Source organism: Phoenix dactylifera, chromosome 13 (genome assembly GCF_051530095.1).
Source record: "Phoenix dactylifera cultivar Ajwa chromosome 13, Ajwa_hap1_PhDact_Kaust_v1.1, whole genome shotgun sequence".
In the NCBI taxonomy this organism is placed as follows: Eukaryota; Viridiplantae; Streptophyta; class Magnoliopsida; order Arecales; family Arecaceae; genus Phoenix; species Phoenix dactylifera.
The window spans coordinates 20,228,018-20,251,245 of record NC_143202.1 but is presented as its reverse complement, the minus strand read 5'-3'; the positions used below and the strand labels follow the sequence as shown (position 1 = coordinate 20,251,245).

At 37.8% G+C, this 23,228-nt stretch overlaps 2 protein-coding genes across 2 annotated transcripts; one reads left to right on the top strand and one right to left on the bottom strand.

The window, feature by feature from the left end:
* The first annotated feature begins 834 nt into the window (after window positions 1-834).
* On the top strand, window positions 835-13,708 carry LOC103720273 (sphingosine-1-phosphate lyase-like). The gene is made up of 15 exons (XM_088709540.2): window positions 835-1,196; window positions 1,284-1,329; window positions 2,147-2,298; window positions 2,417-2,476; window positions 3,264-3,488; window positions 3,584-3,725; window positions 5,052-5,102; window positions 5,242-5,333; window positions 7,330-7,456; window positions 11,807-11,822; window positions 12,588-12,695; window positions 12,775-12,829; window positions 12,901-13,047; window positions 13,152-13,230; window positions 13,314-13,708. Exons 1-15 carry the CDS (start codon window positions 1,000-1,002, stop codon window positions 13,434-13,436), a joined length of 1,620 nt encoding a protein of 539 aa, XP_088565666.2. The 5' UTR covers window positions 835-999; the 3' UTR covers window positions 13,437-13,708.
* Window positions 13,709-17,166: 3,458 nt separating this feature from the next.
* On the bottom strand, window positions 17,167-22,925 carry LOC103720272 (protein LAZY 1-like). Its single transcript, XM_088709543.2, has 5 exons — window positions 22,744-22,925; window positions 22,567-22,633; window positions 21,621-22,393; window positions 18,212-18,488; window positions 17,167-17,365 (listed from the first exon to the last, which is right to left on the bottom strand). The coding sequence occupies exons 1-5, from the start codon at window positions 22,747-22,749 to the stop codon at window positions 17,346-17,348; spliced, it is 1,143 nt and encodes a 380-aa protein (XP_088565669.2). The 5' UTR covers window positions 22,750-22,925; the 3' UTR covers window positions 17,167-17,345.
* Window positions 22,926-23,228: the final 303 nt, after the last annotated feature.

Genomic DNA, 23,228 nt, shown 5'->3' with positions numbered 1-23,228 from the left:
AGAGGTTAGGGATTCAAGTCTTAGAGTGGTGTTATTTCTCAAGGTTTTTATTATGCCCCCAGCCTTGGAATTTTTATAGGGCTCGTTTGGTTCGTGGGAAAAGAAGGGAGAAAGTATGGTCAATGGGAAAATAATGAGATGTCTTTTGTTTGGTTGGAGTTTTCAAAGAAGAGAGATGAGAAAGTTGTATTTCTATCGGAATATGATTCCCACATTTCATGGAAAAGTTACTTTGCTATGTGGCGGGAATCACTCTATTTTTATTTTTTTCCAAAAAGGCGCTTCAGCATTAAAGAAGCATTAAAAACCTAATTTTTATTAAGAGCATAATAGGAATTATACATAACTTTCTCAGGAAAGTGGATAGTCAACCAAACATAAGCACTTTGGAAATTTGTCACTTTCCCATGGTCAACCAAACATGCCAAAAGTACTTTCCTAGGCATCCTCTACCTAGGAATCTATTTCCCAAGAATCATATTCCGAGGTGGGAAAATGCTTCCCAAGAACCAAATGAGCCCATAGAGTATGGTTAAATAGGTAATAGAACTTCAATTGCCTAGTACTTATTAAGGTAGAGAGTAAGATATACCGTTTTGATACCAAATTTAAATATAGTATGGTATAGTATAGTATAGTATAGCGCCTCAAAAGTTCGATATAGTATGGCATATTATGAGAGAGACAGAGATGAATGAAGTGGCTATAAGGTACAAGGTGGATCAGAAAGAATCCAAACCCAATATGATCCACTTCCATGTTTACAGAGAATCCAATTCTCAAGAGGTAATCTCACCATTTTATTATTATATATACTGCAGGCGTGTCCCCTACGGGAAAGAACAAACCCAACGCGCATTATACGAAGACCTCATCCCATCTCTGTTTCTTGGCTCTGCCCTTCTCTGTTGAACTCATCGCCCCACAACCCCATATATACCCAACTCTCCTCCTCTCACCTCGATCTCCGCGCCTCCTCTTCCAGTCTTCTATTTACCGATGGACGCCATGGAGGACTTGGTGCTCCGTCTCCGCGCCTCGGCCAACTCTTTCCTCTCCCAGTACGAGCCGATCAAACTCCTCCTCTCCCCCCTCCTCGCCCTCCTCCTCGCCCGGGCTCTCCACTCCCTCCTTGGCGTCCTCCAGGAGAAAGGGGTTAAAGCCGCGGTCCTAGGGTTCCTAATGAGCTCCGTCAAGTGAGTTCTCGTGCTCCCTGTACCCTTTTTGAATGCATTCTTGTGGATTGCTCTGTTTTCTGGCCTGACATTCTTGGATTGGAGCAGGTTGATCCCCGGCGTCAGCGGCTACATCGAATCCGAGAGGAGAAAGGTCAGTGCTCTTTTTTGTCTTTTGAGTTGGTTTTGATGGTTTCCTGCCATGTGGATCGGCTGAAATGAAGTGGGTTGATGATTCTGGTGTTTGGAGACAGAGGGATGTCTTTTATTTGTCTGCGCACCTTCCTGCATTTCAGTGCAGTCCAATTTCGATAAAAAAGATTGGATGGAGTGTGTTGTTTGAATCAATGTCCTTTAATTTCAAATTTTTAATCTGTTGAGGTTCTTGGTGAATTTGGATTTTTATATGGTTGCGAGAGAGACCTTCGTGTGAATTGAGCTGTCTCAGACAAAGGGTCATGTAGATGAATGGAAGTATAACTTGTTTGATTGGAAGTTACTGAGCAAAAAAGGAGCCAACTTGCAGTTCTTATCCGGTTTAAATTTTGATTTTGGTTGCTTGAAACATGACTAAGAATTGGTTACCATTGTGGAATATTAATAATTAGTCGAGTTGACCATGGATATACATACATATACATACATACATACATACATATATATATATATATATATATATATATATATATATATATATATATATATATATATATATATATATATATATATATAGGCTGCAGTTGGCATTTCAAAGAATGGCATCCTGTCCAAAATGCTTATTTCAGAACTGCATAAATGGTCGATTTCCTACGTTCATGTTCTTGCATGTAGTGCATCTTTTCTGTCTATTGCATACGGAAAATGTTAGTCTTTTTTTTGTTTTTTCTTGTTTCCAATTTACTGAATAAAATCCCAATATATATATATTTTTAAACTTTTGTAACTAACTTATTAGCAAAGTATTTCATCAGGTTGTGGACAAATTACAATCTGGAAGTAAGTCTAAAAGGGATAACTGGAGAACTGAGTTGCCAAATATTGGACTTGGAAGACAAGTTATTGAGGAACTGGAAGATGTGAAAAGTAAGGATGTGGCTTGGCAAGGAAAATGCTCCGGTACAGTGTATGTCTGCCTCTAACAGATAAAGTTACTACGTGCAATGCAAGAACTTTGATTTGTACCCATTATTCATTCATTGCTTCTGTACTTATATCTAAGCTGTTCACAAATTTAAATGCAGATATATCGGGGGAAGTGAGTCCGAGGGCCATTTTGCTTTGACAAATGAGTCATACTCAATGTTAGTAAGAAATATTATAGTTATCTCATTTTTGATCTACTGGTGTGTCAAAGACAAGATCATTCTCATGCGCCAATTTAGTACTCTCTACATGCTATATTCCCTCTTGATCATCCTTCATGACTGTTCTTAAATCCTGGATCCATGTTTTATGGCTCTGGTGATAAACAGAGACATTTCTCTCATTTATCCAAACCTTTTGCATCAGGTGTACTTTTTCATTGTTGTGGAATTACATTGATGAAGTTGATGTTGTTCACACATAAAGTTGATGTTGCACATTTGTTGATCCATGGAATCCCCATTCTTCATAAATACTCACATACAATTTATGTTGCACCTGATGCTAATGAAAAATTTATTTGATTGGTGTTCTATATGAAAGTGAGAATCAAGAGTGCAGTCACTGAGCTACGTGATTTTCTTTTGCTCTCAATATTGCTAACTGATAGAACTAGTTTGCAGCTCATGAGTTCATTGAGTGCCAAGTCTTCTTTGAAAGAACTCAGCCTACTTACATTTAGAATTTGTTAGATATGATTTAACTAGATACCCGTTTCATGGGTTTTGTATTATTTTGGTCGTAAGCTCAATGGCTCAATCCTGCTCATTCAATTTATTGGTTCATTTACCAGAAAGCTGACGATCAAGCAGTAGGATGCCTTGGTTAAAAAAAGCATTATAATTTATCATGTATTTTCATTTTTGCTTCTATTATTTACCATCTGTTTGTAAATAATGTGGTTCTGTCTATATTTATGTTACCATCTAAGCTTTCTCATTTCAGGTTTTCACATACCAATCCATTGCATCAGGATGTATTCCAAAGCGTGGCACAATTTGAGGGAGAAGTGGTTGCCATGACAGCTGCACTTCTTGGCAGTAAAGAGAATACATCTGGAGGACAAATCTGTGGCAACATGACATCAGGAGGGACTGAAAGTATATTATTAGCTGTTAAAACATCACGTGACTATATGAGAGCAAAAAAGGGAATAACAAAACCAGAAATGTGTGTTACAAGTTGCCATGATATCTTTAACGTGTTTAGAAGTATGATAAGGATTTCACAGTTTATTTAATGTTTATTTATCTCTGAAATTATAGGGTAATTCCTGAGTCTGCACATTCTGCATATGACAAAGCTGCACAATATTTTAACATTAAGGTATGGCGTGTTCCTGTAAATAAAGAATTTGTTGCAGATGTTAAAGGGATCAGGCGATACATCAATCGGAACACGATAATGGTATGTGTTTATGTCATAGTTCATGTATCATGCTCATAGTCATGGAAGATATCCAATCACGCAAATTCTTATATTCATCTCCATATCTAAGTTCAGTTCCTTATGTGACCTTGAAGAATTAGAAATGCAATATTTACTGTTCCTTTAACTAATTTTCATTCACATATGCTTTCAAGCTTGCACTCCTGGCTTCTCAGTTCTAGGTCTTCTATTCCTTCATGTATTGAAGTATTATGTTAGCTGTATACTTTAGCTTCTATGTAGGTGTGCTATAAAGGCTTCCTGGGACTTAATTCTTCTATTATCAAGTGAAATGCTTACACATTATATTGATCTCGTACCATTTCAATTTTCAAGATAATCTTCTGCAAATTAGGGATCTTTTTGTGTTTCCTCTTGCTTTTGTTTCAAGGAGATCATGACTTTGTTGAAAGTCAAGTACCTCTAAAAGTACTGAACTTTGAAATTCCAAAGCTTTCCTGCTCTCTGACCTGATAGTTCTCCAGATCAACCCCTCTTTTATTGACAGTTGTTTATTTTATTCCAAGAAGTTAGAATTTTGAAATTTGAAAGACTCTGAATGACTGGAAAAACAGCTATGTGGAAGCAAGAGCCATATATTGCAATCTTTCTTATATTTAAATAGGCAGTTTCTTTTTGTATTTTGACGGACTGAGAACATTCCCTTTTTCTTTGCTTGTTTCTTTCGGCCTATATTCTTTTTTTTTTGTTAGGAAGGAGCCAAACAGGTTAGAGGGCTAATTTTTAAATGTCAATGAAGAGCATTCCTGTAACAGATTCATAATTAATCACAAAGGAATTAAAGGGCTAATTCTTCTTCTTCTTCTCCTTCCTCTTCTTCTCCTTCTTCTTCTCCTTCTTCTCCTTCTTCTTCCACCACCACCCCCACCTCTCCCCAACACTAAAGAAGAGAAAACTTTCTGTAGAGTTTTAATGTATTTCTTTGTTGAGTACCCACCAGTTCGAATCTGAGTCATGTGACTTTGGATCCTTCAGTTTGAATCTGAATCTCATTTTGTCACCTGATTAAGAGACCATGTTCGTTATGGATCTTAGAAAGTGAAAGAAACCAAAAAGTGGCCAAACCCAGTCTGTAAGCAGGGTGAAACTGTTATCATCTAGTTGATTTGTATATTTCTAATATGGTATAACCAGAATTACCACCCACATTGTACAAAAGATTTGGATATGTTGTTATGACTTGCTTATGGAGATACTCGGATTAAACCTGCATTTTTTTGTTATTTTTTCTTAACACAGAATACATGACTTCATTTAAACTAACCAGCTTCTGCATTCTGCCAGATTATTGGATCTGCACCAGGGTTCCCACATGGCATCATTGATCCTATTGAAGTACGTCATATTGTTCTAGTTTGTCTTACTAGCTATGCTTATTGAGATTGTGATGAGCTTTATTACCAGAGATTTTTGGTATTCTTCAACCATCATTTATTGTTTGATTCTAGTTTATTTACTAATTCCTTCTACTCAGGAGCTTGGTGAATTGGCATCTAGTTGTGGCATTTGCTTCCATGTTGATCTTTGTCTTGGTGGCTTTGTATTGCCATTTGCTCGTAAGCTCGGGTATTTTCTATTGAACATTCCCATTTTCTCGGAATTATTCAATTATCATCATCATTTTATACATAATTATAACCACCATTATTCTTTTTCTATTTGAATTGGCAAACGAAATGCCACATGGGTGGCTTATGTCCTATCATCACATAATGCAGTAACCTTCTGTCCATTGGTCAACTTTCACTGTTTGCCGTCCTTTTGACTATAGCACCTATCACTGCTAATTCACCAAATGGTGGTACAATTTAAGTATTATAGAATGGGAAATCAAAATTTATTACCTCCCAATGCAAGTTTTAGCTATGTATGGTACAACCATCTCTGTCTTTGCTAATTTTACTTTGGTTTCGTCGATGAGAATACAAGAAGCATCTCACTTCAGTTGCACTAAGAATAATTGTCAAACATTTTCATATTTGGGAACTCTGGAATAGACCTGTTCATAGGCTAGGCTGTGGGCTTTTCCAAAGGTGAACACAGTTTGCTTAGGCCTAGCCCCTGCCTTCAAGCCTACTTTCTAGGCCCAAGCTCGGCCTTTCTTGGGCTTCGAGCTTTGGGCCAGGCCACAGACTTCCTGACCATTTTTTCCAATTTGTAGCAAATGCTAAAAATGCTTTTAAAAATGTTAAACATGAATAGCTAAATATTGCCAACAACAATTTCGATACTCAACTAAAATAAGGTACTTTGAGACGCTAGATCTTCTCCCATTAAGTTTGCACATCAACAAAAACCTTGGGTCTAATCGTAAAAACATAAGGTTAAATAATTTCGGGCTCGAGTTGGAATTTAATCCCCAAGCCTGTGTGGCCCATTTAATAAACTTATTTTGCAAGCATGGCCTGGCCTGGTGGGACTGAGACCTTGGCGCAAGCCCGCCCAAAAGGCTTCGGGCTTGAGCTAGCCGGGCAGGGCCGAGAGGGCTACCCGGCCCTAGAACATAGCCAAGTATTATTTGGTGATCATATACAATGTTTGTTGGAAGGTATCCATTGCAAGATTCTTGATCTTGTATCTTGCAGTGAAAACCTAAAACTTGCTATTGATTTGTTGCTCATTCATGAAAGAAATTATTCTTGAACATACTGACTATAAAGGGCTTTTCTTTGCACAGCATGGTTAAAGTAACTTCGCATAAGGTTATTATGTTTGAGGCGAGATCTGCTTTTTAGTCTGCAATTTACTCACTTTGAAGGGATTCTTTTTGCATTTAAAGTTGTAGTAACTTTGCATAAGCTTATGATGTTTGAGGCAAAAATCTCGACAACATGTCTCACCAGCCACATTTTGAGGTGGACATGAATTTCCCCAATATAAATGTCTGCAGAAAGCCTTAATCTGAATCCCGTTCATGATTGGCTACTATGCACGACCAATTCCTTCAAAACTGAAACTGTTCTTATATTGAATGTTTATAAACTTCAGCATGCCCATCTTTGTATCTTCATTACTCATATTCCTGCTCTTCCTATCATCTTGCATGAAAGTCTGATAATGGTCTAAGGAAGTTCTCTCTAAGCCTCAGTAATGTGCCTTGCAAAAAGTTGCAGAACATGTTGCAGATACAGATATTTTTACAAAAAAAATATTTGTCTTTGTGGTTTCCTATGTTCAACTAGGAAATTAATGGTGCACCACACACACGCACTCTCTAAACCAATATAAAGTCATAAATTTTCCTTTGTTTTCAATTAATGATTTAAACAGCAGACAACCTGATTTTGTGACCTGCCTATTGTTCTACTGTAAAAGTATATGACAAGTAAAACTTATCTTTATGGTTATTTTTTTGCTCGGTTATGGGATAAGGGTCATTCATTTATATTTTTTTTCTAGAAGTAACTTGAATCAATGGATCACAATATTTTGGGTTTTCAGTTTTTATCTTCTTTGGTCAACTTTGTGAATTTAACCACTTAATTTGTGGGGAGCCAACATATCGACCTGTGGCTGTCTTCATGCCCTCTATTATGATTTTAGTGAATCATTTCTTATGCAGGTACCAAATTCCTCCTTTTGATTTTTCTGTAAAAGGAGTTACATCAATTTCTATTGATGTGCACAAGTATGGATTAGGTCCTAAGGGCACAAGCATAGTTCTTTACAGAAACCATGAACTCCGAAAGGTAATATTTCAAAGTTTAAATGAGATAACCTTTATGTTGAGTTTGGGTCTACTGAATATTTTGCTTACAGATTCCTTGATATAATTATTTTTTCATGGGAATATTTTGGAATAATTGGTTTCTTCTTATTAATGTAATTGCAATCTTTGAATCGACTGATTTAATAGACCAAAATTCACACTTAAGATTATTATGCATTTTGACACAGTTTTGGAACCATCACTAGACAAGGTACTTCGTCTTGAGTTAATACTGCTTGGTTTGCTCTAAAATAGGGATTCAATAGTTATTTTTAGATGATTAAGTTTTTAATAATTCAGTGCAAGCAAAACTAAACCATGAAATATCAGGATGACTTACGTCGACAGCCATATTTTTTTTTTTATTGTAGGTGTTACAAGCACTGAGTATCATGGCAAATAAAATAAATCCTCTTATTCTTGCATGTCAATTCACAAATTATTGTTTATGTTGGGACTTAAAGTCCATTTTGCTTTTCCTTGTTATTAGGTTAGTTTTGCCTAAAGGGCAGTAATCTTCTATACAGATAGATCAGACTAATGTAAGGCTGTAATTATCAACATGAATTCTTTGGGCCTGAGCCTGGGACGCCTTGGCCTCTGACAACTATTACGGCTTAAGCTCAATTTGATGACAAATTGACAGGCCTGAGCTCAACCCAGTCTGGCCTAAACCTCATTGCCTAGATCCAAAGCCTGGAAATATTCTGGATTAGTAACAGTGGCAGTGATGGGAGCCGGGGCGATGATGCCTGGTGGTTGATGATACTAGTAGTTGGTGATGGAGAGAGATAGAGAGAAAGAGAGGGAGAGAGACAAACTTGGACTGGCTGGCTACAGCACTAGGAAGGAGAGCGAGGGATTGGAAGATAGAGAGAGGGAGGAGAGGGTGATCTCAACTGCAAGAGAAAGAGAGAGACAGAGGGAAATGAAAACAAGACCAAAGGATCGACATCTGGGTTGAACCTCTCCACCTTTGTCCAGTTAGATTAGGACTAAGAAAAGCATTAACATGATATACATATTTTCTTATGTGAATCAAAATAATACTTTGTTGGTTGGGCCAGTTGTATTTAATTTTTCTAGAGTCTAGGCCTGGCCATGATCATGAGTGAGCCTATATATTGGAGTCTGGGGCTGATTGTAGCAGAAGTGCCCGTCCAATCCCACCCAAAATCAGGCTGGGCGGGCTGGCTGAATTTGCTCAGGTCTAGACTAGAGGTATAGTAGAGCTTAAAGTTACAATACAACATTCTATTTTGCAGAAACAATAAATCAAGAAAAAGAAGAGAGAAAGGAGAAAAGACAAGGGGTGCATCAGTGCATGGATTGCTTAGTCTGACCTGTGTACCTCCTATGTTTTTAGTTAGTGCAAGCAAAATAGTTTATAGGAAGACCAGTAAACCTATTGGTCCATGGCCTGTAAACCTGGCTTGTCATACCATTATTATTGGCCCAAAACAATTTCTAGGAAACTAATCCTAGAAATTTGTGTACCAATTTATAAACATTTTTCCTAAACAAAAGCAGTAATTCTTATGAAATGGTACATTATTATGTTGAGATAATAATTCTTGCTGTTCTGATTTGTTTTTATTATTTCTTGATCATATTAAGGTGAACCATCAAGTAATTTTCTGAATTGTCTTGAAATATATTCCATCAGTATTGAAATTTTCTAACTGTTACTTCCACTAGTTTATTGAAAGGCCATATGAAATTCTTGGCATATATATGTGTATTATCTATTTGCAATTATGTAAATATGGGTTTATATTGCCATGCTATCCTGTATTTGCATATGGATATGTATACATAGATATTTCATAATTTCTTCTCGACTTTGTTGTTTTTCTTTTGTATTGTGCCAGCTATGTGCTATGGTTGTGTAGCTCTTGAGAAATTTTTTGCTGACATTCTATAGTTTAATGAACCTGAGTTCTGGTTATATCAAAAGAGAAGAAACATATAGTCACATTGCTTGGTCTTTGCAGTTCGTCTTTGAGCAATTATTGTTATGTCATCTGGTTCACTTTTTTCACATTCAAAATCTGTGTCATGTGGAAACAGATTTCTTGTCTTTTTGATGGTGTTGGTAGGCACAAGTATTTTCGCATTCATCAAATCTCAAAGCTGCTTGGTTATTTCAGTGTTTCCCTTTCCACAAGCATTTTATAACTGCACAACGTGAATGGCTTGTTGTCTCTTAATAGCAAGGTTTGAAAATTGACTGTACTTTTGATGTAGGATAGACAAGGGAAGGGTTCTATAGGGTCTTGGGAAGCAAGGCTGAAACCTCCTTAACTTCTATACTTATTAGCAATTCTTCAGACCTGGCATAAACAACCTTATGATCATAACTCTCATAAATATCCTCTTGAGTGGAATTTCCTTGATCTTGAATGTGTTTGATGATGTACCGACTGAGGCTGCTTGTTCAAAGATAATGTTACAATCCTGGTGATTTTCTTCTATGTCTATCTTGATTACGGCATTCATTATGAGCTTCTTCAAGTGATAGGGCCATCTCCTTCTTTGGCTCTGCCTTCCCTTCTTGAACACGTAATACTTTCCTCAACTTGACTTTCACACCGAGAAAATTTCTTGGTTGAAGCTGTTATCGTCTTCACCTTCATGTCTTCTTCATGGGCTTCACGAAGTCCTTGGCATTTCGGTGCTTTGATACTTTGTATATGATATCCACTTACAAATCCCTTGGATTGATATTCTCATGAATAAGTCCACACAGAACTGTGCCTTGAATTAGAATAACTGTCTCATGCGGAGTCCAACAACTAATCAGGTCTTCCATGCATGTTGATCAATAACTCTCACATTGTTCTGGCATTAGCATACCTCTTTACTTTGATACAAGGACTGTCCTTTAACCTAAATTCTGATACCAAACTGATGTAGGACAATCTATGGAGAGGGGATCTGTAAGGGTTAGGATAAGGCTGAAGCAAGGTTCGGTGTCTCAGTATCGGACCCCGTACTATACTTCTACATGACTAGTACACCCCCATACTGTGGTATTTCAAGCCTTGCTTTATAGTAGCTAAATCATGGTCTCTAACTTGAGCTTTTAGTCTTTGGCTTCATATGCTTGCAAAAGAAAAGCATAAACATAGTCAGAAAACGTCATCTGCCTTATTTTCCTACTAATGCTTCTTTGCCATTCATCTCATGGTTATGCATGTGTTAGATTCACATTGAATCGAGCAAGATTCATCCACAAATGCAACAAGCTAATTTGGTTTGTATCCGGGATTTGGTTTTACTTCTTGGATTTGATCTGAGTTCTAAATTTGCAATAGAATATTTAACAACTTGACAATATACGTAATAAATCATTGGCTTTATTAATATTTTTATCTAATATCTTTGCTTTCATTGCTAAATGACCTTTTACTACCCGGACTGATTGATTGATGACTCAATGTTCATATTTGTGATATCTCTTGCATTACTATGACTTCTAGTAGTTTCCACCTAATAGAACTGATGACCATGGCTTTATTTTGAATGAATTCCATCTTAAATTTGACGATGTTTATCAAAAGCCCTGATTAATAATAAATTGGAATGCAGATGGGATATGTACTGTACATTTTAACATATTAAATTCCTACAAACAGATAATGAGTTGGGCTGTTGGTTCAGACATGATCATAGCCAGATCCAATGCAAAAAAGTTTACAGGACTTTAGAATCCAAAGTTGATAATTTTCTAAAGGCTGGCTCGTGTTAGTGAGCTATCAGCCTCCATTATGACTTTACTTTATGTCTACTAAGGTAACCTTTAGACTCAACAAAGACATTTTGTTGAAGGAATGAAAGAGAAAACTCATGTTATGTTGGTCATTTGTGGAATGTCATATAGTTGCTATGATAAACCAATTTCATAAATCTCATAATTCAATGTTTATGCTTAGCATGCCCATTTGGCTCAGAAAGATGTAATGCTCACTGAGATGTATCAAAAATATCGTATGTGGCTTGATGATCTTTTGCAAGCATAAAATGGAGTCATGCATTTTCAACTTGTACCTTTGGCTGATACTCCTGACCTGGCTATACATGAATTTCTTATGTATGAAGTCATTATGTATTCTTAAGCCAAATAGGCTCTGTATATGCTGTCAGATGGAAAGTAGTCTGCAGCAGAAAGTAGAGGATACTTTCAACATGTTATCCCAACAGAGGAAAAACAATTAAATAGTATGCTATAGTCTTGTTTGTATTCACCTTTAATGATTTGGTACTAACTGTTGTTTTTGTTCCTTCTGTGCAATGCATATCCTGGTTATTGGCTATTCATCTTCAACAGCACCAATTTGTTGCAGGTAAGTTATATATTAATTTTCTTATCTAGTGTTTAATGCTTAATCTGTGAAGATGATTTCTTTTGATTCTTGTGCTCTGTGATATTTCATCAGTCTAAACTCCTATATGAAAGGTTTGCGCCTAATATTGAAACTTGAGGAATGAGTACTTCTGGTTGCATCATCGTTAGTTCTTCTTTGCTGTATTGGACAAGACTCAAAAGCCTATGTGTTAAAGGAAGATGATTTTAGGACCCTCACATATGCAGAACTTGCTGTAGAATAACGTGACATCCTCTTTCTGTTCAACAACCAACTTTGCACCAACCCAACCCCCCTCTTGGGTCATTAAATTCCAAGATACTGATAAGTCTTGTGAAAACTCTGAAGATCTGATAATGCACTGTCCACTGTGAAATATAAAAGAGTTTTAAGACGGTTCCTTGTATAAAGATTTCATTTTTAGTACCCCACATTAACTGCATCTGAGTAAAACTATGTATAAAGTACAATGGGGATGTTATGTTTGTTGCAGATGATATCATGGAGATTGATAGTTGGGGATACCATCCTTGTATATTCTGTTGTAGAACACATAAAAGATAAGAAAAAGAACACCGTAAAATACATGCTACTTAAAATTGTCTCATCATATCTGGTGGCTAGCCTGATGTTAATTTCACATATATAATTGAAAATGGCCATGCGTTTCTTTTACATGTTTATAAAATCTGTTTCAATAGATTAACTGCTCCTAAGGATACTTGTTTGCTTATCTTTAAACAGTCACTGAGTGGTCTGGTGGGCTTTATGTTTCCCCTACCATTGCTGGAAGCAGACCTGGTGGACTGATTGCCGGGGCCTGGGCAGCTATGATGTCATTAGGACTGAATGGTAATGCATTCACTGTTTCGTATTGAAGTTAATCAATTTCTTCATCAAGCTTCCTTTTATCACTAAATCATCGTTTCAGGATACTTGGAGAATACAAGGCAGATCATGGAAGTATCCGAAAAGATACAGAAAGGGTAAATGGTGCTTTTCATAATAATAGTTGCATGCGAGATCTGCAAATTTTGAAGTTTCTGGTTTTGCACAGGATAGAGGAGATTCCAGAGCTGTTTGTTGTTGGAAAGCCACACATGACAGTTGTGGCTTTTGGCTCCAGTGATGTTGACATCTTTGAGGTCAATGATATAATGTCATCAAAGGGGTGGCATTTGAATGCCTTGCAGAGACCTAACAGGTAGGCTTTCTTTCCAACACATTACACACTGCATCTTATCTATAATTATATTTCCTATACGATTCATTTTGTGATATTAATAGTGTTCCTTTAATTCTTCTCAGTCTTCATATCTGTGCGACACTTCAGCATGTTCCAGTGTTTGTAGACTTCCTAAGAGATCTTAAAGATTCTGTTAAAACTGTAAGTCTTTTTAGAATATCATTTCTAATTTTTTAGTTGGTGTGCCTTATTATTTTTTCTTTAATTTTTTTTTTAATATCTAGGTGAAGGAAAACCCAGGTCCAATCACTGGTGGACTTGCTCCGGTCTATGGTGCTGCAGGAAAGATGCCTGATAGAGGTATGGTGCAGGAGTTGATGGTAGAATTCATGGACAGCTCCTGCTAGCTCTGGCTCTTCATGCAAGTCCATACAAAATCTCATAGTATTTCTAAAATTTCCTCCTGTTATATTTGTTGTTGTAAGAAAATGCCATTCAGCTATGAAACTTTTTGAACTATTCCTCACACGCTGTATTGACATTGTTTATCCATTTAAGAGGGTGTATGTTGTTACGATGGGATGCATCATAGATAATCATCGTAGGAGATGATCAATATGAATGTATTATTTCAAAGGTTTATAAGCGAATGACATTATCTGTCTAGTTTTAGCAAAAATCTCAATGAAGGCTGCATCACATATTTCAAACTAGTTAATCCATATTTTTCTTGACTGACATTATATCCTTCTGAGAATTATTTAGAGGAACCGTTATGAACTAAAAGGTCCTCAATTGAGTGGCTCAAGCTCAGGTTTGGCTTCTGAAATGAGCATGGCTGATCCTGAAATTAAATTACGAAACATAGCACTTCGAGGTTCACCACTTGAAGTAATATCAAGTCAATTAGTTGTTTCAGCTGAAATGTATGGCAGTAGTTGAAACCATTGTCAAACATAAAGCCAAGTCTCAGGTTAAAAAATTGCAGACCTGAGGCTTGGCTTTATGTTTGACAGTGGTTTAAAATGTCCAAAAAAAGATTGCCTAGAGCATTGCAAGGTGACAACATGATGATACTGCCCTGGATTTATGTGACCCGCAAATAAGCAGTTGCCAGATAAGTTAAAAGAGAGGAATATATGGCAGAGAGATCATATAGGAGGGAGGGAGGGAGGGAGAGAGGGAGAGAGAGAGAGTCGTTCTATAAGATGCGTGGCCACAATTGTTAGATAGTTTGTTTTTCCTTTTATGAAAAATAACCAATCATCTTACAAATAGTAGAGTCAATTGGATGTTGTATCAAAGTTATTTTGTTCTCTTACTCATCTAAATCCACAACTATGCTATCATGTGGCATTCTAACCTTCTCCCTGACCTCCCACTCCTTGTACCTGCACTCCTCACTTCAAGCCAACCTAATATCCTCCATCTCTAATGAGGAAGAGCACCTCCACTCCTTGAATCTCCCACCGTCAGGAGATTCAGAGATCAAGCTCGATTGTAGAGGCTATTACACCATGAAACGTAGTGAGGATTTACTGTGCATTATAATAACTTTTCAGAAATTGGATTAACTTTGCCCTTGCTAAGCCTGAAAACTGGGTTGCCTGTATCTCTTCTTCCCTCCCTATCCACCCTCGGCTTTTCATTCTCCTCCCTTGTTCAATTTCTCTCCTGTCTCCTTTAGAGCATTTTGGATTCTATGTTGCTGATAACCCCTTATCCATGTAGCTGACTGCTGTGTCAACTCTTTCTCCTCCTGTTTTGAGCAAACAATTTTCTCCATCTTTGCCACCCTTCGATTCTACAAGTCCATCATGGCCATGCCAAATTAAGTAAGCTTTTGATTTGCTTGATGGTGGTGGCCCAAGCAGTAGGAATGACAAGATTTGCATGAATTCAAGGATCTTGTTAACAGTATGTTTGTTACCGTAGCCATCGATGAGTTTCATGGCGAAACTACATAATAGAGCAAGGGTGAAGGAAATAGCTTCTATCGTCAGTTAATGCAACCCAAGCCATGTAACTACAAATTACATAGTATTTCCATATCTGAATTTAAATTAGTATTTTCTCACATTTTTGCTGATGTGATGATAATGAAAACAACTATTGCTGTATCAGTTGTTGCACTTCTGGATACAATCATCAGGTTTTGCTGAAAACTCTACCGTTCTCATCATAGTTCAGTATTGCAGGACCTCTCAATATCTGAGGAAAGAAAACACCAAAAAACAAAAAAGTGAGGCAAAATATTGGTGGAAGAAGGTGAACATGCATATTGCTGCTCGTCGTATTCTTCTTCTTGTTTTTTTTTTTTTAAAAATAAATTTTCCTTTTACTTTCACTATTGACAATTGGAATAATTGGGATTGCTCGAGGAGGAGAAACTTCTCTTAGAGCAATACAACCAGCTGCCTTCATCATCTCTACAATTCTTTTCTGCCATTTTGAAACAGGATACTGCCACTGAATATTGGTTAACCCACAAGCCTGAACTGAAAACAAACGCAATTCCTATTTCCATCATTCCAAGAACAATTAATTCTCATATACATTATCTAATGGCTAACATAAGCAAGCAAGAACTGCAGCAGAGAGGTTTCCATGCATAACTATAATGGAGAATTGAAAAAAAAAAAGCCTCCATGAGTACATACAGTTATCAGGATCAGCAAAATACATGCAGTTGATATGGTAACCAGGAGTGATCAACATTCTTAGGGATAGTTCACTAGTCCTCTAAGAATATGGCTTCAAGTTGTTGCTCATTGTGGCACATGGTAGTATCATTTGCCAGATGGGATGGGTATAGAATAGAAAATGTGAAGATTAGCCCTTTCTAATCTCACAAAAAAAAGAGAAAAAATGTGAAATATAATCACTCATCTTATAAATACTGAAGTTCTTTGATTATAATCTCTTCCTTCTTTAGTTTCGGTGTTCCTCCTCTTTCTCTAAATCTAACCCTTACTATCATGTGGCATTGCATCCTTCTCCCTATCCTCCCAATCCTTGAAACTCCCTCATCACTTCCAGCCAACTAAATGGCATCTATTTCATCTCAGGCCAACAGACTATACTACCATAATCTTGTCATTGAAAGCAATATAATCGGAGTTGAGCTCGATTGTAGAGGCTATTGCAACCATGATGACAACTTGTTTTCCTTTTGTTTTAACCAGCCTATAAACATGCTTGGAGAGCCCATGGATCTTCCTTGGTTTTCCGACTGCTGATTGGCTCTACTACAAGTGGAACAGGTGCTAGGTTTGCCAACTTCGATACAATTCGACACTGAAAACACTACATAATGCAGGTTGGGGTGGTTCAGGACACTAACAAAGAGCACAAGGACTCCCAACTAGTTTACATTCTAGTGTAGGTTTGTTTGGTCGTTTGACCAGCATGATACCTGTATTGCTTCTGCACATGAAGAAATCACTTATTGGAATAATTGATACTTTCCAAGCAGTGACACTTTGGTATTATATTTGATTCATCATCAAAAAACAAGTTTAATTCTATCCCCCCTTTTTAGGAGGAAAAATACAAGGATTTTGGTCTATCAACAACTTGACAAGACCTTCGAGTTTTATCAAAGTTTATAATCTAAATGGTGTGAGACTGAAGCATTATGTTCAAATTCTTATCAAGATATAAGATAGCAAAAACTTACAACTGCAAGTGTTTCTGTCCTCATGTTATGATAATGTTTATAGGCTAAAAGATTAAATTGAACATGAACTAGGCAATAAAATCACAACCCTTTCTCCAACAGTGAAGTTTCAAGAATGACGCGCGCGCGCGCGCGCGCGCGCGCGCACAGAGAGAGAGAGAGAGAGAGAGAGAGAGAGAGAGAGAGGAAATGACTGACTAGATTCAATACTAAGCATATAAAGGAAAATGGTAGACAGCATATTAGACAGCTTAATCCCTTCAATTTTTGATTTTTACGTTCCATTATTAATATTTAGCTTAGTAGTGTGTTACTTATTTCCATCAAGCACACGGTACATAATAGGTGCAAATAATAGAAGCTATATCTCACTCTACTAAGACAAGAGTGCATAGGGTTTTTTATGCAAGCAACATTGAATGCGGACCGTGCCTGGTTTTTATTAGCCATGCCAGAGCTCACCAATATATACTTTCAAATTTATTCTTTGCCAAGTCCTCTAGGAACCATAAAACCACACATTGATTCATATATACCACTCAGTTTTCAAGTAGACAGGTAGGTCTTTTTCTGGTTATTTACAGATATCCATTCTTCTTGCTTTGGAATCCAAACTTCTTGGTGCCTCCTCTCCTTTTTACAGCTCCAACACCAGATCTACAGAGGAAGGTCAAAGAGCAGAACATATAAGCCAGTCATCAGTAGCCTCTCAAATAGAGTGCCAAGCCAGAAAGTAATGTTACTGATATTTATTTTTCATGAAATGTGTTGCCGACAAAATATCTATCATTTATTCAAGATTTATCTATGAAAAGAATAATTCTTATCAATTACTCTTTGATTTGCAATCCGGAGAAAACTCAAATTATTGATGTATGGACTCATTTAATCAAACAAAACTCTCTTGGACTTGTCAAATTTATATGCCTTAATAGAAAATTTTAAAAGTTGTTCTCAAAATTAAGGTTTTAAGTTCAAAGTAACATATCTATCATCATTTTTGACCATTTTAAATCAAGAGACAGTGTGCAAGTAAAGAGAGAGAGAAAAAAAAAGTCTACCTCTGAAAAAAATCATGGCTCTCTCCAGGCAAAATGGTTCTTTTGCAAGATTTATTCAGGCACAACAGGGTAACCTAGGCATCCTTCTGTTGCCGCGAAGTGTTTACAAATATATGATGAGTTGCAAGATGACACTTAAGTATATGTCCTAACCTCAGCCAAAGGATTCTTTAGCATGTGGTCAAGAGTCCTAGATGATGTGGTCGTCAATATCTATAGGTGCAAGTGCAATGCTTCTAAATCTCTAGTGTGAATAATTATGTGCAATTTGAAGCAAATAATGAAGTGAAGGCAATTTGTGCATATTAAGGTAATAAATTAGTGATAACAAGAAGTCTTGTTCATTATTTCAATCTACATAGCCTAGTATCAGAGTTGGGTGGACACTGAAGTGCTGAACTAGGTCATGCATTTTGATCATACTATGAAAGATTTTGCTTACAGTCTGCGTCGGTCTTGATCCAATGCTCGCGGTTGCCATTAGAGTCACTTCCACCGAGCGCAAGAGATGAGGCATTAGGGCAAAACTTGAAGTTTGGAATAGCTTCCTTTCTGCAAGTACTCTTGGAACCAGTCACCAAGGAACCCCTACTACCATTGCAGTCATTACCCCCACCACGACGCATGCAGTCGCTGCCATTTTTGTTGCCTGGCCCTGCAGTTTTCTTAGCTGCAGCAGTGTTCTCAGGATGAACTTTTCGGTGGAAGATTTGCAGGATCTGTGACATGAAAAGCTTAATTCATGAGACCGAGTTGTGAAATCTTGTTTAGAATCTAATAGAAAAGTAGAGTATGGCTTATGATTTATAGCTACAAGAAGCTACCTTAAAAACCATATTACATTGATAAACCATTAAATCAGCTACTTCATCCAGACTTATAGAAGGGATTAGACGGTAAACATGATTGTAGAATGGCTTAGAAGGCATCTGCTAAGTTGAAACTGGTTAGTGTCTTCGTCAGCATAAAGTGAAACCACAACCAGGGCTGAAAACGGGCATTGAAGTGAAACAAATCGCATCTCAGATGTTTTAAGTCTAATTGGGCCTGAAATCTTCAAAGCCTGATGCTTTCAGGCTGGTCTCAGACTTCAATTGCTGGTGAAAAAGATGAAATGGGCCTGATTGAGGACCACCCCAACCTGACAAAAGACCATAGAGAAACCAAAGGAGAAAAAAAAAAAAAGGTACAAACAATTTGATGCCCTAACAGAAGGTTGATCTTAGGTTTTGTGTATCTAATTCATGATCCATGTCGATCACGAGATAACATTTACTTGCTTCCACACTGTAGGTACAGATCTAAGTTGTCTAAACCTTAGTATGCTCTTTCCCTAGATTTGATTCTGTCGTCCATGTTCGTCTTGTAAAATCTAATAAGAAAAATATTATGCCTGTCTAACCTATTTAACTCGATTTATTTTGTTATAGATTGAATAAGTTATTTATTTTTTTAAAAAAAGAATTGAATGTAGATTTTTGATTCTTCTAATAAAATGATTGTGATGGTATAAGAATTGATAGGTTTTTCATCTATTCAATATCTGATTATATTAGTATTTGATGATAACAACTTAGATGTCTATGATTGAACTTGGAAGCTAGTCTTGTCCATTTCCGAATCAAACCAAATCGAATAAAGTTTATCTCCTTGGCTTGCACCTACGAGGACATATTCCATCCAATGTTCACTACTTGGCCAGATAATAAAGCCACCTTTCCCCTCACCATCAATCAATCAAGGTGCACGAAATTGTTGAGTGGATGGTTTCAATTGGGGGACACTTTAGGCAGATATGATTAGACCTTTGGCACCAACCTAGTTAGACCGATATGGCACACCGATAAAGGGTGAGCGGCAGCTTGGGATTGAGTGGTCAAGACAACACTGATCACACGGCGGACATTGGGCCCCTGTGTCTAGAATCTTATGATATCTAAAGTGTTCAATGCCACCATAATTAAGAAAGTGAAGGACAAAAGACCCGAACCAAAAGTACGGCAAGCCTGCAACACCTCCATTATGGATCACGAATGATCTCAAAAAGAATCGATGAGAAAGGAAGAGTGAAAGCCATCATCCTCCGACCATTAGTGGTAAAAAATATAATCACCGTTTACTTTAAAAATTTAAATCGATAAGATGAGATAAATTTATTTATATATTTTATATATTTTTTTTCGTATATAGACCGAATTTTTTTAATGGATGAGCCTAACACATAAAATTTTTAATAATAAAATTAAAAAATGCGAAGACAGGATTCGAACTCAATACCGTTGCTCTGATACCAAGTTGGAATCACTACTTATCATAAAAGCTTATAGAATAAAATAAATTTACTTATATATTTTATATTTTTTAAATAAATAATATAAAAAAATATAACAATCATTATTTCTCACTATTTTTCATTATAATAGGACATTATAATATAAACAATAACCATTATTTTTATTTGTAATTTCTTTAAAATAAAATAAAAATTTTAAATTTCAAAATTTTAAAAAAATTCATTATAATGAATGATCGGTTTTATATTTGCTCTAGAATATACCAGACAGGGCTCGACTCGACTTAGGTTAGGCATGGATCTTGTAGAACCGAACTTCGGGTGGAGCTGAATGGATCCAATAAAATCCAACCACAATTACTTCAAAGATCATGGATTGTTCCTAAAAATCTAGATTTGGTGCTAAGCAAGTTATGCAAGAACTGCATTAGTTAGGCTTTTTAGCAGAAAAGGCAGAAAAAATTGATATTTTATAAAAGGAAAAATAAATAGTGGCTTATGGATTCAACTATCTTATGCATACGGTAGATCGAGCCCTTTCTATCTAGTTCCAAGGTTAATAATAAAAGAATATTGATTGATGTTTCACTAGTCTGAAAAAAATGTATGATAAAACATGATTGTTAGACTCTTAATCACATGACCACATGTTATAGAAGCTAGATGGCCACATCCTAAGTAACATATGTTAGAGGTTGGTATAATTCAAAAATAATGTTCTCTAAAAAAATAATTAAAAGACACAATGAACATTAATACTTCTCTAGCTACAACTTCTAAGGCTACCATTTCTCACCATATAAATTGTTAGCTGATCATCACAAGAAATTAAAAAGATAGCTATCCTGTTGTGAACACTTTTGCACATCTTGTATCCTAAAATTTGAGACAAGCTTGTTAAGAGATCTGATAATTTTGCATTACTCCAAAGCAAGTAAGATCAATATCCAACTCAAATTGATTCCTTGTAGTGGACTGGGGTCTAATATTCATCTCAATTATTTGATTTCAACAAATTTCAATTTCGACATCTATGGTCCTTTCAACAAGTTTTCTTTTTTATTTTTATTTTTTATTTTTTGGTATTACTGGCATGGTTTCATGTGAGTGAAAGTGTGATTAAAAATTACTCAAAATCCATTTCCAAAAATTAATTCATGTATCAGTTTTTTTTTTTTTTTAAAGAATACCATTTGTAAAATATGTATGGTTTTCATTAGATAAAAAGTGAGAGGTATTTTTTTTTTTCCGACATCTTCTTTGTTGAAGGGCTTGATGCTTAGGACAAACATTGACCCATATTTTTCTTTAATTTAGGCTGTTACAAATGACACAGCAGACAGCCTTCCATAGAATCATTGAATCATGACACATCAAGGAAGGTAATTTAGGCGCACTGTTTAGTATGTGTCGATCAATATACGTGGAAAAGGCTGTCTGCTGTTTGTAGAACAGCCAAGAATCAGAGAGGAAAGTTTTTTTTTTTTTTTTTGTTGGGAAAAACACGAGGGTTTATAAGATCCACCTGATGGACGGTAGTGTTGCACATGATCCTCACCTTTTGGAACTTGGTCTCCGCCGATGTCTCCCCCGGCCCACCGCCGGAGACTCGAGATCCCCGGCGCTTCAGCTTCTTCATCAGGTGCATCCCCGCCGTCGATCTCCCCTCCCCGTCGCCGGCGGCGGAGGCTGCGCCTCCGGCCACCGTCGCCTCCTCCCTCTTACCGCTACCCTCCTCCGCCATCCGGCTCTTCATAAACAGCTCCCCCAGCGAGGCTCTCCTCTCCTTCCGCCCGCTGGCCGCCGGCGTGGTTTCTGCGATCTCGATCGGAGACCCGAAGAGGAATCCTTGGAGGGGGCACGCCGCCGATCCGGCACTAACATGGCTGGGCCGGGCAGAGGAGAGGCGGTCGCTGGCCGCCGCTGCGGCGGCGGCCTTCTCCGCCTCCATTGCCAGCACCTTTTCCAGCTCCGCGCTCACGACCATCAGATCCGTCTCCGTCGTCGCCTCCGCCTGCTTCTCCGCGATCGCCTCCACAATCGCCGCCTTCCCGAACGCGGGCGTCGCCGCCCCCTCTTCCTCAGCCGCCGCCTCCTCCTCCTCGATCGGCCCCGCTCCGATCCCTAGGGTCCCGATGGCAAGCAGACCACCGAATAGCTCCTCCACCGTCGCATCCCCTCCTCCGCCGCCGCCACAGCCACTGTCTTCGACGAACTCCTCCGCCGCCGAGAGGCGGAGGCTCCGCGACGGGAAGGGGTTGAAGTGGTTGCGCCGGCGGTGGTGTTCCTCATCGAGCGACGGCCGCCCGGAGAGGCAGTTGCACGTGCCGCCTGGGATCCACACCGGCGCAAATTAGCAAATCCCGGTACCAAAAACTACACCCGCAAATAACTGCTCGCGCGCGCGCGCGCGCGTTGTACGATGTACCCGAGGGTACATTTTTGGTTCGCTGAAGCTTCAGCAAGACAACTCAAAGGTAAAGAGAGGGACAAAGTGTGCGTACCGCCCGGGAAGTCTTTGAACACATCGCCGCTGTTCTGCCGGAACTTGCGGTGCATCCAACCCAGTAGCTTACATAGTAGTATTAGTACCAAAAATTATCATGATTAGCTTCATAGGAAAAACTAATTAAAAGAACCCCAACTAAAAAAATAATGGGGGTGGTATTGAAGGAGCTAACCTTCATCTTTGAGAGACTTCAATCCAAGAGAGAATGGGAGACAGTGAAGAGAGGGTTACATGGACGAGGGTGGGAGTAATGATAAAGTGGAGAAGGGGAGTGGAAGTGGGAGAAGGGATTGAGAAAGGAGATGTTTTTAAAGGAGGGTGGGTAGAGGGAAACATAGAGAAGGGTACAAAGATAGGGGGTTTGGACCGGGCTAAAGATCAAATCATGGGTGCAATTTGGAGGGGTGGTTGTGAATTCCATGTTGGAGGGGGACATGGCGGTGCCAAATGTGTCCCTGCATGCATTATGGCCCCATATTGTACACGTGTGACTGCATGACAAGTATAGGCCTAGCATGGCGAGGATAAGAAAGATAAATTATTATAAGGTAGGTCATAATTACATGCATGTCTTTGAGTTTTCAACGTCAAACATGCCTGAAAGTGAATGTCTTTTTACTTTAGGGAGATATTGCTTTTGAGTCCATGGTTGTAGCT

Coding starts and splice junctions, on each gene's coding strand:
- LOC103720273 (XM_088709540.2), top strand. CDS start 1,000: ATGGACGCCATGGAGGACTTGGTGCTCCGTCTCCGCGCCTCGGCCAAC. Junction 5,334..7,329: donor CCATTTGCTCGTAAGCTCGG/GTATTTTCTATT, acceptor TTTCTTATGCAG/GTACCAAATTCCTCCTTTTG. Junction 12,830..12,900: donor TCCGAAAAGATACAGAAAGG/GTAAATGGTGCT, acceptor GGTTTTGCACAG/GATAGAGGAGATTCCAGAGC.
- LOC103720272 (XM_088709543.2), bottom strand. Junction 22,394..22,566: donor GTTCAAAGACTTCCCGGGCG/GTACGCACACTT, acceptor TGTGGATCCCAG/GCGGCACGTGCAACTGCCTC. Junction 18,489..21,620: donor CGGAGACCAAGTTCCAAAAG/GTGAGGATCATG, acceptor TTCATGTCACAG/ATCCTGCAAATCTTCCACCG.